The following is a 15101-nucleotide window of genomic DNA, read 5'->3' on the forward strand; positions in this document are numbered from 1 at the left end:
TTAATGACTAGTTTAATGATGTTTCTCAAGGTGTAAAAACATGCTTTGACTTGTAATAATTTATCAAAATAATATTTCTTACAAAATAAATCTAAATTTAATAATAAAACATATTAAAAATAACTAAATATATACAAAAATAATATTTTATTACCCAACAAAATATTTTTTAAAATTAATCATTTAATCCCTAACAAATAAAAATAAAAGAATAGTGTTGGCTCTCTCTCTCTCTCTCTCTCTCTCTCTCTCTCTCAATTGATTGTATATTAGATGAAAAACTGCTGGTTGTGAAGAAGGGCGAGTATCAATGGCCACTCTTCTTTCATCCTCTCTCGTCTTCTCCAATCTCTCTCGGCCTTCTCTCTCTCCCTCTATCTCCTCCCTAGCTCTATCCTCCTCATTCTCCTCCTCGTTTTCTCTATCTTCCTCCATCTCTGTCGCTCCTCACACTCTATCATCTTCATGGAGAAAAAAACCCTCTCTTTCTACCTTCACAGTGAAGGCTATTGCTTCAGAGAAGAAGAAAGTTGTGATTGTTAACACAAATAGCGGTGGGCATGCTGTTATTGGCTTCTATTTCGCTAAGCAGCTTTTGAATTCTGGGCATGATGTCACCATTCTTACCGTTGGTGATGAGAGCTCTGATAAGATGAAGAAGCCTCCATTCACCAGATTCTCTGTTAATTCTAACTCCATTGTGTTTATTTATATATATATAAAAAATTCATCCTTTTGTAGCATTAGTCAATAAAGTGAGAGAGATTTATTTGCAGGAAATTGTGGATGGTGGTGGTAAGACGGTATGGGGTGATGTTGGTGCAATTGGGACAGTTTTGGAGGGATTGACATTTGATGTTGTTTTGGATAACAATGGCAAAGATTTGGATGCCGTGAGGTTTGTTTTTCAAACATACCAAATAATTCAGGCTTAAAGTCAATTAAGCCAATCTATATGGATTTGGAGTAAAACATACAACCAATCAATCAAATTGGATTCTACTGGAATTCAATGATGATGGAAATGGAATCTTGATTGATTATTTGCAGGCCAGTGGCAGATTGGGCTAAGAGTGCAGGCGTAGGACAGTTTTTGTTCATAAGCAGTGCCGGAATTTATAAGCAAACCGAAGAGCCACCACATGTGGAAGGGGTACACACATCCTTATTCCTGAATCTTGAATCATTGCATATACTGTTTCGTTTTTACACAACATGATATTTTGTACAAAATAAAAAACACTCAAAATTGTAGTTTTTGTTCCATTTGTCAGAGTAGCACATGTTATGCAGAAGTGTTTATAATAATGAATATCACACACAGGATGCGGTGAAATCCGATGCCGGTCACGTTTTAGTAGAAAAATACCTGTCTGAGGTTTTCGAAAACTGGGCCAGCTTTCGCCCACAATACATGATTGGCTCTGGAAACAACAAAGACTGTGAAGAGTGGTTCTTTGATCGTAAGTCTTACCTTGCCTACTCAGAAAAGGGCATTTGCATCTTTTGGACAAACAAACCAGAGGTCGAGGGCTAATCTGGTGTTTGTCCTATTGATTTGACATTAGTCGTGCAGTCTGTTTTGTGATGTCGTGTGGTTAACACAACACATGAAATTTCCACAGGTATTGTGAGGGGGAGGCCGATTCCGATTCCAGGGTCGGGAATGCAGCTAACAAACATCTCACACGTTAGGGATTTATCGTCTATGCTAACAAAAGCGGTCGAGAATCCAAGTGCTGCAAGTGGGAATATCTTCAACTGTGTTAGCGATCGAGCCGTGACACTAGACGGAATGGCTAAACTATGTGCTAAAGCAGCAGGATTGCCCGTTGAGATTCTGCACTACGACCCAAAATCCATTGGGAGTGATGCAAAGAAAGCTTTTCCTTTTCGTAATATGGTAAGACCATTTTTTAATGCACAAGGTACAAGTCCATTTGTGTAAGTCTAATTGATGATTTGTTTTGCAGCATTTTTATGCGGAACCCAGAGCTGCAAAGGACATTTTAGGATGGGAAAGCAGCACCAACTTACCCGAGGATTTGAAAGAAAGATTTCAAGAGTATGTCAAGATTGGGAGAGACAAGAAGACCATCAAATTTGATATCGATGATAAGATATTAGAATCCCTTAAAATCCCGGTTCCTGTCTGATCACCCAAAATTCTAACAGTTTTATGTTCAAATTTCCTATTCTTATAAATGTCATCAGATTGCTTTTTGCCTAATATTTCATCAGGTGTATATGCTTGTATGTGTCAAATTTTACACCAAAAAAAAAAGTCAGCATAACAGTTTTGAACAAAGAAAAACGAAGGATAAAACCGCAAAATACACAAAAACACTTGTACCATTTATTTATTTTTGTAATACAATCATTTTAGCTTTTTGACTTTTGAAAGAGTTTTTCTTCTATATTTTGAGCTATAGAAAAAGTCAAAAACACAAAAGTTACCTAAATTTGGATAAAACCATTTGCACCTTACTCTGTGCTCCAACAGCTGTAATCTTTTAGCACAACAAACCTGAACCAATGACTTTTAGTATGGGTCTGACAAATTTCATTTCTAGAACAAAATTTCAATTTATAAAACGACAACAAAAGTCATAATAGAGTTGCAATAATAATAATAATAATATTACAAGTACCCAACTTCATAGGTTTGAATAATATATAGATAGAAAACATATCATTCATCCCAACTCTTGATTAGATTCTAAATATACTGAATCCATCTTCTCCTACTCTTCCTGCTTGATTTCAAGATCCTTAAGCTTTGACTGCAACTCATCTTCATTAGCATCATCACCATCTTCATCATCATCATCATCATCATTATATTCTTCTCCTTCTGGGTCATTTTCGTCCAATGGACCAAGAACACTAGGAAAACTCTTGAATATCTCTTTCACGTTATCAACCCCTTCATCCGATAAAAAGTTACCATTAATGTTCAGTAATTTAAACCCTGGTTTACCCACAACAGCCTGAGACAAAGCCCTAGCTCCAACCGTTCTGATTCCGTTTGTGCTCAGGTCAACTTCGGTCAACTGTCCAAACTCTTCTTTAAGTGAGTTAGCAATCACTATCGCACCTTCATCCTTCAATTCATTCTCAGATAAAACCAATTTAATCAAAGTATTTTTCTTTGCGGTTATAACAGCCGCCAAAGCCGAAGCCGATTCCGATGTAATATCGTTTCCGGCCATCTCCAGAACTTCAAGGGGGGAATCGGAATCCTTGATTGCATTCACAAGAGCCAAAGTCCCCTCGTCCTCCAAATTCAAGTAGCTAAAATACACCTCGGTGAGACTAGTAAACACTGGAATGGCTTTGCTTAATGCGATTCCGGCTTCGATTCCAAACATATTGTCACGAAGATCAATCTTTTTCAGATTGGGGCAAGTCCCGAGTGCTTTAGATAATGCAACCCCACCTTCGGAATCAACCCTCGTGGAGGAGCACCGGAAGTCCTCCAGAATTGGTGATTCCTTCACGAGTCCGGAAATGGCAATCGCCCCTTCGTCTCCGGTCATGTTGTTATGAAAATGAAGGACTTTGAGTTTATTTGTTGATGGGATTAATTCACATACTGCCTTTGCAGCTTCCTCTGAGATACCATCATTCATCAAATACAACTCTTCAAGGTTACTTTGTGAAGCTAAAAGCTTTTCAAATGCCCTTACACCTTTTTCACCCAAAGCATTATTTGAAAGGTTTAAATACCTAAGATTTGACCCTTCAAGAGCTGAGGCAAAAATGGTCATGACTTCAAGAGCATCAGCTTCTGGCCTCCCGGCGATAAAATCGGATAGGTCAACTTCGGTCAACTGCTCTTTCAGAGATGACAAAATGGGTCCAGCAATTCGGGCAGCATCCAGACCGAAACTTCTATTGCTAAAACATATCTTTGTGTATTTGTTTCCAGGTTCAGATAAAGGTTTTAGAAGTTCTTGAGCTTCATCTGCCTCAATGAAGGCTCGCTTTCCTCCAGAAATGTCAAAGAAGGTTTCATGGTGTGGTGTAACTGAATCTGGTATGGGTTCAGGTTCTTGATCTGTTTTTGGTTTAGGGCCTCTTTTCACAGCTTCCACCATGAGTTTACTGGATTCTTTAGCATAAGTTTGTACAGCAGATCCTCCATCACCATCAGGTTCCTTTTCAAAGTGTTTGTTTGCAATGGCAAAGGCTGATGACTCTATTTGCTTTGCCTCTTCTTCTGCTTCTTCCTTGCTTAAAATACCATATTTTCTAGATAGAATAGATGGAGTTGTGAGATTTTTAACTATACGTTGCACAAGAACAAGCCTGGTGCCATGACTTGGAGGCCACAATTTAATTGAGCGCAGTTGATTTGGTGCAGTAGACTCCATATCAAACGAACCTGCAATAACACGATAAAATACAGAAGATTTAAATCTTGCGCTCGTGTTTAATCCAGCACGACTTACTTAAGAAAGTTATCAGAACTAATAAATCATTCACCCTAATCTTTAAAATAAAGAAAATGAACTAGCGAAATAGCTTAAATGATAACACTTTCGAACAAACGGTAGCGCTGTAACCTCGATACATAAGCCGTCAATGTCGTTTATCTGAAACAACTGATATATATTTTCTGTAATGCATAAATTCAACATCGACTACATTTACTGATATCCTACGATTAGCTGAACTTTCATCCATTGCACAAAGGATTAAGTTAAGATTCTTCGGTTAACAACAGATTAAACTAAAACAGCAAAATCAATGGATAAGATAAAAAGAAAAACAAATCCGATACAAAGTGCCCTAGTTTCCAGCGTCAACGGTCGTGTAGTAAAGGATCCGGTCATTAAATTCATTAAACACAAACAAGATCTGAAAGAAATAAATGCTCTTTTCAGTGTAATAGGGCAAAAGAAATATGAAGAAAAACTTTACCGGTGGTGGTGGTGGATGTGAAAGAGAAACGGCGACTGATGAAGTTTTCTCCTGTTGAAAACCGTCCGGAGCGGCTCTTTGCTCCGCCGGCAAAGACGAAAACCCTTTGAAGTATGAAGAGGGCAATTCGAACTGCAAAGTGGGGGACTGTGATTGTTTCCCCCGTGATTATGTTTTTGTATGGAAGAAGGCACGTGGGCCCTAATGGACTTGGAGAAGAAGCGATACGCCGATACGAATACGATTTCCTCTCTAGGCCAGGCTGCTGTCTTACAAGCCCATTTTATTTTTTAGATATGGCTCATGGGCCATCCAACTCAGAAAAACACTCCACTAGGGTGTTGCTTTGCTGCTACCTTTTTCATGTTTTTATTATTTATTTAATTTATATTTCTAAAGGCAGTGGTTGTTTATGTAAATTTTATTCCCTTTTTATCCCGGTCCGATTCTATCCGACTGATCCCTATGCTCACCCCAACCTTTAATAGCTCTTTTGGAAAGTATAATTATAAAATAATTACTCAAAATTACGTTGATCTTGAATTTTTTGAATGAGCTCATTGTAGCCAAAAAAAAAAAAAAAAAAAAAAAAATTATGTATACATCATCATTGCAAAAACAAGATAATTACCTTACCCTCAAGGAAGTCGTACGTCTCCCCCTTATATCCGTATATGGTGAAAGTTCCATGTCTTTTGCTCACCAAATGATATACTTGTTTTTAATGATTAATAATATCTATCAATTTATACTAACTAAGATGTATTCATGTACTTTTTATGTCCATGGTGTAGATTAAATTGAAGGTAAGATTGTCATAATGGTGTTAGGCTCATTTAGCTGGAGTGGTCACCTCTTTGTGCCTATTACCATGACTAGCCAATTCTCTTGGATCCTTTGATACCCATGTTTTGTCCCGTGCATCCACTTTAAGCATCTATTTGAGAAATGGGTATTTTGGGAAAATCATAAATAAAGAGCATCTTATTAGTAGATGGATAATTTAGGTATTTTACTTAATAAGTTTGTTATGCCAAAGTATTATAAGAGGATGGTTGGAAGGAGGGTGAAGGTATCTTTTGTCAAATTCTGGTCTTAGAACTCTTGGGAGAGGTTAGGCTCTCGAATCTCTAGCAAATCATTAGGTTTATCGTTATTATTCTTGCGTTGGTTTGAGTGTTTTAATTCAATACGAAGAACCTTTTGTCATGGTTATTGTTTATTGAGTTTATTGAGATATCAATTCATATCATCCTCATTCAAAGAGAAGGTTTGGAGCACGCGCTTGCCTCCTTGTCCCTTCATTCTCTCTCATTGTCCCCTCTTTGACTCGTAACTTGTCCTATAAATAAAAAACACATCTCCACCATTAGGAGGGACATCATATTCATCCATACCTGACTCGCCCTCTCACATACACTTCTCAAGATGGTTCGCTTTAGTCTAGAGAAACAAAGTGCCCTAGTTTATGTACTATACATATTTGATTTAATCGTCAGAATCTGCTCTTAAAAGACAACAGTCATCATTCGATACTCTTACATCAAATTTTGAAGAGGACTACAGTACTAAAATATGAAAAATCAAACTCTAAAATCTTTTTGACATCACGAGAGAAACAAAGATGCAATCTTTTACCAAACAAAAGGCAACTAATCTTCATTATTAGTTATATTAACTAAACAATAATATATAACATAATGGTTGATAAATAGATCAAACCATCTTGATACAACAGCTACAAACAATTTTCTAAATGGTTCGATAAGTGTTCTAGTTTCACATATTTAAAAAAAAATAAATAAATAAATAAAAAATCATTCGATATGTATTCCAATAGTGGTATGATAACTGGAGTCATTACTGTTCTTCGACCAGTTGTCTTTGATTAATCCACATGCACAGTTGATCACATGCAATGGCCGTTGTACCTGAACCTCCTCCTCGCCTGGAGCCACATTCATCAACGCCGAACAATACCTTCCAAATGTAGAAATGTCAACATACAGTCGAAAATCAATTCCAAACAGAAATTTCATCTCCAGTCTGTTCAATTCTGCTGTTGTCACTCCTCCCACTTTCGCATAATACGCATTATTAAAAAATCTGCAATAATTGGATGATTAAGAAGGTCGATTAGGGATTTGGGAAGAAGAATTAAGAAGATCGATTAGGGACTTACGCTTCATCAATGAACTTTGTAGCTACCAATATGCTTGTGATCAAAAGACGATGAACATTAAGAGAAGTCAAAATGATATTTTGAGATTGGATGAATCTATCGATGTATATATGTGCAACAATGAAGCAAGAAGGACTGCAGCGAGAGTACTTAAAGATGCGATCCATGTATTGTTGAATGGTGAGTGTAGGTGCTCTTGAGCCATGAAAAACTGTAATATCAATGTCTTTTTTAGTAGTTTGCTCGTTCTTTTCAACCGATTTCTCAAGACATGAAGAAACAAGGGATACAACTTTTGGGTTTCCATATTTTTGTTTGAGGCCTAAAAAATGGCAGACTTTTGAGCCAATGGTGTCGTTTTCAAGTGTTAAAGCTGCTTCCTGCATTTATGAAAGAAAAATCTGTTATCGTATATGGAAGAAAAATGAAAGCCTTTTAAAGAGCCGAGGGAAATTCACCATTACCTAATAAGCTCGTATTCAATATACAAAATTTATTTTTGACAACAAAGCAATGTCATGTCAAGAAACGATTTCATATTTAGAAGAAAAACAAGATTAGCTTGACCCATATATGTTGTAAGAACCATAAACTGATGATTAAAAGCAAAACCCACAAGTAAAATTGCATACAAATTCGGAAATGTGTTGCAAAAAACATATAGAACGGGACCATTTAAGCAAGTAAATAAGTAATTTTACTCGTAATCTTGGATTATAGGATTCGTTGCAACTACTATGACTATTGAGACTTAATACCAACCAATCATCTAACCCTAATGGAAGGAGGTTGGTTACATCCAAACACCAGTAAATGAACCCAGATTGTAAAAACCATAAACTAATGATTAAAAAAGCAAAACCCACATAGATATTTATGACCGTCAATGTGTTACAAGAAATACCCAAAAATGAAAAGCAAGAGAGAAATCAAAGAACATACAGAGGAGGTCCTTGAAGCATCCATGGTTGCCACGCCCACTACCCAAAAGTCAAATCATCGATCACCTGATGTTCTATGTATGATGATGATGATGCATATGAGTAGTCCTTTACTTGAAGCAAGCATAAGCATAAACCCCTTTTATCTTCTTATAATAAGTTTGATCACTTTCTCTTTCTCCCTCGAGATTAGTTGTCTAATTTTAGGTCAATTCACGTTGAAAAATAGGTTTTCTTTTTTATTGATTGAATAATTTGTTGGTTTGCAATAATGGAATAGAATGGAGGTGTATTTAGGTGAATCAAGGAACATGAAAGCCGGTGGGTGTCGGTGGCCTATATATTTTATAGGGTGAATTACAAAAATGGTCCATGTGGTAAATAAGATTATATATATATATATATTAATTATGATTAAATAATGTATAAAATATAGTATATGGATTGAGAGCGGATTTACTGGTGACGTTAATGTGTGCACGTTAAGCTTTTATCAAAAGACTGTTCCATTAGAGTAATTAGTTAAGGATCGAAGTCCCCTGTCGACTCTTGTATAGCAAATTGGCAATAAGGGCATTAATCATGTTCGGAAATACACATTCTGTTGACGAATTACAGCTGTGATGCATGATTTCCCTTGAAAAAAACAACACAAACTGATTACTTTCTGTACATTTTCCCTTGAAAACAACAAACCTAGATCTAAATCATCTCTCTCAGATTTCATTTCAGTGGCTTGCCAAGTATCTTCATAAAGTAATCACACATGTCTGGCAACATCCGCTTCATCAAACTACCATACCTGAAATTGAAACTTCCATTTTAAGTTTTTGACTAAAACCATCGCAAGTAATATTAAAATATATATATATATATATATATATATATATATATATATATATATATATATATATATATATATATTAAATTGGTTTATTTTATCTTACCATGGTTTTGAATTTAATTTGTCAAAGTGTTCCAAAATAAACAGAATGCAAGCATCCTTTAAGGAGACAGCATTGAAGGCCTCTGATAAGTCATACATATATGCTACTTTGTCAAGCGTAATATCCTAATTAACAACAGATACAGAAACAAGATGTTCATGTTAGCCAACAAAAATCCATAACTGATGGATAGTTCCAATTCCATAACAGAGATGAAAAGGTTACCTGTGCAATGGTGTATTCACAAAGACGCTTGAGCCCATCTAGAAGATATTGGTCGGCAGCTCTAAGGAGATCCTGGGCTATTCTCAGATCCACCTCCACCGATCCACTGTAAATGTACCTCATCATTTTCTCAAATGTCTCCCAACTTATATTTGGTATCTCAATATCTTTTGCATCTCTCTCCTAGAATGCAAACCAACCACATTCATAAACACAAAACACACACACACACACACACATATATATATATATATATATATATATATATATATATATATATATGATACATATTATATGTTTCTAGTTTGAGACTAACCCTGTAACCACCATCAAACATTGCCCGAAACGCATCAGAAGAAGCAAGCAGGCAGATTCTGTGAGCATAAAACCGTTTGCCTGATATCATACCAAAAAAAATAAATAAACAAACATTGTCTGCCAAATCCATTACTTAATTTTTACTTTTTTTTAAAACATATCATATCATATGTACCTTCAATCAGGAAAGTTACATCAGAAAGTGTAGGGTTGTTCACATACTGCTCACCCAAATATACCTGCAATGCAACAACAATTACTATGCTTCTAACTTGGAATTTAATAAGTAAAAGACTAAATTGCAATTTTTTTGTCCAAGCATGAAGCTGATTGTTCCCAAAAAGTTCTATTACAATTTTGGTCCATACCTGTTTCAAGTAAAATGACTATTTCTGGGACCACATATGCAAACTTCAGCTATTCTCAGGGACCAAAGATAGTCATTTTACTTGGAACAATAAGAACCAAAAGCAATGATCAAAATTGAAAGCTTCGGGGACCAAAAATGTAATTCGCTCTAAGGAAAAAAAAAAAAAAAAAAAAAAAAAAGGAAAGCCAACCTGAGATATTGGAGATGATGGTCCTGCTGCATCCACAGGATTAAGTGAAGTAGCTTTTTCAGCCAGCTTTCGCAAAGCAACACAACTGTCTTCTTGATGTTTTGAATTGCTTGATTGGAAAAGCTCCAAAAGTATATCCAATCCTGAAAAGTGTGTCATCAAATATATATATATATATATATATATATATATATATATAAAGATTACAGAAAATGTGTAATTAGCAATATGTCACTCAAATTTTAACAAAGAACAGAACAGGCTGTTTTTACCAATGCTATCCACAAATATTGATTTCTGGTCATCAGGCGAACAGAGATGTGAAAGAGCCAAGGTAACTCGTCTTTGAACATTTCTCTCAGAACTACGCATCAGGTACAGCAAATGACTCAACACCTGACACAACAAATAGTAATACCATATTACCATGTGTGATTGAAATTTTCAATTAAGAATTCAAGCAATTATTACCCTTCCATGAATCTTCTCCTCCAACCTCTTCAATGTCTTTGCTACACATTCCCGAGTTGGCTGCACAAATAAATATAAACTCATGAATTCAACTAACCAAGTAATCTGTCCCAAAAGTCAGGCTTATTATTTTAAAGGGTGTGGACTGATGATAATTGATAAGTAAAGTAATTACTTGAACAACAAATTCACCATCCAGCAGCTTTTGAACACCACCAACTCTTATCAGATCAGCAACATTATCCTACAAAAAGATTTTACCATAAGTTGAATGGTAATTATTGGCTACAGATATATTATGAAAAATTATATTGCTCCAACTTTTTACAAAGTTCAAGGTTTTACCTCATTATCTGCAAGTCCATACAAAGCAAATGCAGCATTGTGTTGCAGAGTGCCATTTCTTGAATCTAGAAGTTTCAATAATGGAACAATGCCACCACTATGTGCAATACCAGCTTGATTGTGAGTGTCCTGATAGATGACAATAAAATCATCATTTGAAACAACATATTTTTTAATCATAAATGTTATAGCAATAAAGACATCATACAAAAGAAAATAAATAAATTCATGATTAATAGATTACCTGTGCCAACCTCCCAAGTGCAAAAGCTGACATTTCCTTCAGTTGAGCTTCTGGAGACTGCAACATATCAATTAGTGGACCAACAGCACCTCTTTGAACTATATGTACCTGAAAAAGTATAGTTTTTGGTTATGTGGGTTATGGCAACAACTAAAATTAAGCATAAAAACAAATTTTTTTTATTGTTAGACATACAGTTACAACACTATAGCATCATTTTATAAATGATAAAAATTTGAGAAACCTTGCAGTCTGTATCAGCAGCAGCAAACTGTCCAAGTAGTAATGCAGCTTCTCTTTGGCTCTCTGAACAAGTTGAACTGCTGACAAAAGATAAAATTAAACAAGGCCAAAAGAAAGTGAGCAAAGGTTGCATTAGTCAACAGAGGGGTATTATGGTACCTAAGCAATTCAATTACAGGCTGCAATGCTCCAGCAAGGAGAACTTCCTTCTTTATATTTGGGGATGAGTGCACAAGGTTGCCAATCACACCAACCTAAGAGACCATTCCAAAGTCAAAAGAAAGTCAAACATACTGAAATATCTAATGCAATAGATGTATGCACACTAATTGGTACTTAAGAAATGGTACAGAAACTAACCGCTTCATAGTGTATAGCAGCATCTTCTGAATGAAGCATTAGAACAAGGGTGGGCAGAGCATTACATTCCACTATCTGCAAATGTTTCATGGATATATTAGAAAATATTTAGTTCTTGATCCCAAAAAGAAGCTGCACTAAATTATAAAAGCATCAACCTGGTTTTTGTTTTCATCATTTTTGAAAGCTAGTGTACGCAAGGCTCCCGCTGCAGCTCTTTGCACTTTAGCATCACTGGATTCTAACAATTCAACAAGTGGAGGAATGCCACCTTCAACCCTAAACATGAAAAAATGTGATGAACTAAAGGTACCAAAATACATGAATAGCATCTTAACAAGATGGAGGGAAACAAACCTAACAAGGGTCTTGATGCTGCTATTTTCATGAGCAAGGTTGGTGATTGCATCAGCTGCTTTCCTTATGGCACCATTCAGTGCTCGAGAACTTTGGCCATCCAGCTGTCTCTTAAGAAGACCAACCAGATGAGGTAAGGCTCCAGCATCCACTATGCGTTGTTGATGCTCAGGCTGTTAAAACAATGGGAAGGTTTTTTGAAAGTGTTCAGAAATTGTTTGTGAACAAATTCAAGAGGAAACAATCTATCGCCATTAATAACAGTAATTTTATCAAACATAATCTTTCGGATTCTCCTTTATTTTAATTGACAAGGTTATGCAATTCAAATGAGTACCTACCTTAATTGCAAGAAGTCCAAGAGTAAAAGCACTTCCTTTTTCCACCTCATGTTCATACGGTATTGTGCCAGTAACAACCTCTTCTAGTGACTGTGGCGCTTGAAGATGCCGTACTAGGGCTGGAACAGCACCAGATTCGACGATCAAGTTCACAATATCCTCTGAGAAAAACATGAAAAATCTTAGCGAATAATAAATAAAAGCAGGGGTACCATTAATTATCCAACTTAGCACCTGTGCTAACACAAATCATTAGCAGATACTCAATAAAAAGTCAAAACAATCAAGAAACACAAAATTAAATATAGAAGGATCAGTGATCACACGAAGTAAGAATAAAATCTAAAAACGAAATTTAAGAGAGCATGTAATGAATATATTAAGAACTCGTCGGCAAAGTATTCAATTTATTTGCAGTAATAACACAAAGCATCAGCATCTACCTAGTCGCCAAAAAGAAATTTTCGTTGAGCAACACGATATTAAAAGGCGATAAGAACGGATAAACATACCTATATGTGTAAATATATATCACACGAAGTATGAATAAAATCTAAAAAACGAAAACTAAGAGTAGGTGAAATGAAAGATATTAAAAATTCGTCCGCGCGTTAACACAAAACTACAAATCTAAAACTTGCACAATAACTACTAAATTATAAGCAAACGAAATCAAATCAAATTACGCTGCGTAAAGTTGAAAAACAAAACTCAATAAGAAAAATTCAAACCATTCTTTGCGAACTCGGAGAGGACGTGAAGTGAGCGTTTGACTAGGGCACGATCTGCTTCACTCGATGAGAAAGTAGAATCGAGTACTTCAACCTGAGCACGAATTTCATATAATAGATCTTGTTGAGAAACGTCGTCTGTAGAAATGAACTTATGATCTACGATTAATTCGTCCTCCAGCTTCCTCTTCAGGCTCCTTCTACCGGAGTTAGTAGGTTGTTCATGGCGTCTCCGATCCTCCGCCATGAGAGATTGAATGTAGGGGTAAATTGGGGAAAGAGAAGTTACGTTTTACAAAAGGAGTATGTGAAAGTGAAAATGAAATGGGGAGAAAGCAATTTCGGAGGTTAAAATAAATGAATTAGAAATTCAACGCCCGCCCTTGAATAATTGTTTTTCCCCTCTCTTTTTTGAGATTTTCGTGCTAACGTACACTCCCGCTCTAAATATGTTGCCGAATAAGATGCTAATCTGCGCGCTGCATTTTTTATCAACTTAAATAATACAACTAATTTTCATTTACTTGGTTAATGTTAACTTTTTTTTTTGGAAAACGGCAAATATATTAAAACCCTATCAAGACGATGGGGGAAAAGAGTACAATGGAAAGCAAAAAAAAGAAAAAAGTTAAAGAACATGCAAATTACAAGCAAAAGAAGGGATTAATGTTCCACACTCTCCGGTCAATTTTCCCGAAGGAACCTCTATGCTTGCACCATGAGAAGGTAGTAACCTTTATTCTTTCTGCAATACTCGTCGGATTCGTTGGAAAGATCCACTTGTTTCTAGCTGTCCAAATGCATCATAAAGCTCTGCAAAGAATTACATTTAGTAAGCTTTGTTTCTTTCTACACCTGGACCATCGAGAGATAAAAAGGACAATGTCTTTCACCGATGTAAAGCATTCGCCTCTGATTTCACACCAAGATAGTAACAACTCCATCACTGATTTTGCAATATGACATAAAATCAAGGCGTGGTCACTAGTTTCCTCTCCAGCATTACATATACTACATATAGTGACTGGAATGGTAACTCCCCTTTGACTTAGTGCCACAGCAACTGGAATTCTTTCCTGTTTAGCCCTCCATATGAAACATAGAATCTTGTATGGGATCACTTTGCACCAATCAAAAGGCCCATCATTGACAATATGACTCGCCAACTCGATTCGTTCTCGTAACAAACTGACAATGAATTGATCTCCATACGAGAAACTAGATACCCATTTGTTGATCTCCGGATTCCAGGAAACAACCTCATTACGATCGATGTTGAGATTTGCCAAGCACCTGCTAGACTTTATGATGTTTTTCCAGACCCCCGTGATTGAGTAGTTACCAAACACAGACCAATGTCTTCCCGATAGCCCATGTAAGCAATTGATCACTTTTTGCCCAGAGGGCAGAATTGTCATTTTTTAGTTTCCATAACCATTTAGTGACCAGAGATAGATTAAGAGATTTAATTGAGCCAAGCCAAATACCCCCACCTTTTTTGGGGTCGTGATCTTTTCCCACTTCACCCAGCAAATGCTTTTTTTCCCGTATTCTCTGCTCCAGATCAAATTTCTTCTTATTTTTTCAAGAATGTCAATGACACCATTAGGAACAACAAAGATGGACATGTAATATATCGGGAGGTCACCAAGCACTGCCTTCGCAAGCGTAATTCTGCCACTGAAGCTCAACGTTTTTGCTTTCCACATGCTTTTTTGGTTTATTTAGAAAAAATAAATAAATATGAAATTTTAAACATTTGGGAAGTTTGAATTTATAAGAAAATTTAGAAAAATATTGAATTATTAAAATTAATGTGTTTTTTCTCTTTTAAATTTAAAAAAAAATAACTTAGATAAATAAACAAAAGAAACTAATGACTTTAATTTAGAAAGGTTAATTTAGAAGTT

At 35.9% G+C, this 15101-nt stretch overlaps 5 protein-coding genes across 5 annotated transcripts; 1 reads left to right on the forward strand and 4 right to left on the reverse strand.

Annotated features, from left to right (window-relative positions):
- Positions 1 to 252: 252 nt before the first annotated feature.
- Positions 253 to 2230, forward strand: CSP41A (chloroplast stem-loop binding protein of 41 kDa). The gene is made up of 6 exons (XM_079071818.1): positions 253 to 682; positions 777 to 898; positions 1051 to 1153; positions 1325 to 1463; positions 1626 to 1903; positions 1974 to 2230. The coding sequence occupies exons 1-6, from the start codon at positions 311 to 313 to the stop codon at positions 2154 to 2156; spliced, it is 1197 nt and encodes a 398-aa protein (XP_078927944.1). The 5' UTR covers positions 253 to 310; the 3' UTR covers positions 2157 to 2230.
- Positions 2231 to 2605: 375 nt separating this feature from the next.
- RANGAP1 (RAN GTPase activating protein 1) lies at positions 2606 to 5069 on the reverse strand. Its single transcript, XM_079071817.1, has 2 exons — positions 4927 to 5069; positions 2606 to 4387 (listed from the first exon to the last, which is right to left on the reverse strand). Exon 2 carries the CDS (start codon positions 4374 to 4376, stop codon positions 2745 to 2747), a length of 1632 nt encoding a protein of 543 aa, XP_078927943.1. The 5' UTR covers positions 4377 to 4387; positions 4927 to 5069; the 3' UTR covers positions 2606 to 2744.
- Positions 5070 to 6582: 1513 nt separating this feature from the next.
- Positions 6583 to 8325, reverse strand: CYCP1;1 (cyclin p1;1). Its single transcript, XM_079070367.1, has 3 exons — positions 8051 to 8325; positions 7109 to 7488; positions 6583 to 7032 (listed from the first exon to the last, which is right to left on the reverse strand). Exons 1-3 carry the CDS (start codon positions 8072 to 8074, stop codon positions 6744 to 6746), a joined length of 693 nt encoding a protein of 230 aa, XP_078926493.1. The 5' UTR covers positions 8075 to 8325; the 3' UTR covers positions 6583 to 6743.
- A 242-nt stretch (positions 8326 to 8567) lies between these two features.
- LOC145137772 (ARM REPEAT PROTEIN INTERACTING WITH ABF2-like) lies at positions 8568 to 13548 on the reverse strand. Its single transcript, XM_079071910.1, has 18 exons — positions 13192 to 13548; positions 12461 to 12621; positions 12120 to 12292; positions 11921 to 12041; positions 11763 to 11837; positions 11562 to 11656; positions 11404 to 11479; positions 11160 to 11267; positions 10916 to 11044; positions 10746 to 10814; positions 10571 to 10630; positions 10372 to 10495; positions 10100 to 10242; positions 9715 to 9778; positions 9538 to 9617; positions 9222 to 9404; positions 8997 to 9121; positions 8568 to 8851 (listed from the first exon to the last, which is right to left on the reverse strand). The coding sequence occupies exons 1-18, from the start codon at positions 13436 to 13438 to the stop codon at positions 8773 to 8775; spliced, it is 2112 nt and encodes a 703-aa protein (XP_078928036.1). The 5' UTR covers positions 13439 to 13548; the 3' UTR covers positions 8568 to 8772.
- A 446-nt stretch (positions 13549 to 13994) lies between these two features.
- LOC145138925 (uncharacterized) lies at positions 13995 to 14609 on the reverse strand. Its single transcript, XM_079072922.1, has one exon. It carries the CDS (start codon positions 14607 to 14609, stop codon positions 13995 to 13997), a length of 615 nt encoding a protein of 204 aa, XP_078929048.1.
- Positions 14610 to 15101: the final 492 nt, after the last annotated feature.

This window comes from Lactuca virosa, chromosome 9 (genome assembly GCF_052849685.1).
Source record: "Lactuca virosa cultivar CGN04683 chromosome 9, Lactuca_virosa_CGN04683_v6, whole genome shotgun sequence".
NCBI classification, from domain to species: domain Eukaryota; kingdom Viridiplantae; phylum Streptophyta; class Magnoliopsida; order Asterales; family Asteraceae; genus Lactuca; species Lactuca virosa.

What these genes read in the sequence shown, in the direction of transcription:
- LOC145137772 (XM_079071910.1), bottom strand. Translation starts at nt 13,438, where the DNA reads ATGGCGGAGGATCGGAGACGCCATGAACAACCTACTAACTCCGGTAGA. An exon ending in CTGCTATACACTATGAAGCG is followed by an intron (nt 11,657 to 11,762) that starts GTTAGTTTCTGT and finishes ATGGTCTCTTAG; the next exon opens with GTTGGTGTGATTGGCAACCT. An exon ending in TGTTTGATGGTGGTTACAGG is followed by an intron (nt 9,405 to 9,537) that starts GTTAGTCTCAAA and finishes TTTGCATTCTAG; the next exon opens with GAGAGAGATGCAAAAGATAT.
- RANGAP1 (XM_079071817.1), bottom strand. Translation starts at nt 4,376, where the DNA reads ATGGAGTCTACTGCACCAAATCAACTGCGCTCAATTAAATTGTGGCCT.
- CSP41A (XM_079071818.1), top strand. Translation starts at nt 311, where the DNA reads ATGGCCACTCTTCTTTCATCCTCTCTCGTCTTCTCCAATCTCTCTCGG. An exon ending in TGAAGAGTGGTTCTTTGATC is followed by an intron (nt 1,464 to 1,625) that starts GTAAGTCTTACC and finishes AAATTTCCACAG; the next exon opens with GTATTGTGAGGGGGAGGCCG. An exon ending in CTTTTCCTTTTCGTAATATG is followed by an intron (nt 1,904 to 1,973) that starts GTAAGACCATTT and finishes TTTGTTTTGCAG; the next exon opens with CATTTTTATGCGGAACCCAG.
- LOC145138925 (XM_079072922.1), bottom strand. Translation starts at nt 14,609, where the DNA reads ATGACAATTCTGCCCTCTGGGCAAAAAGTGATCAATTGCTTACATGGG.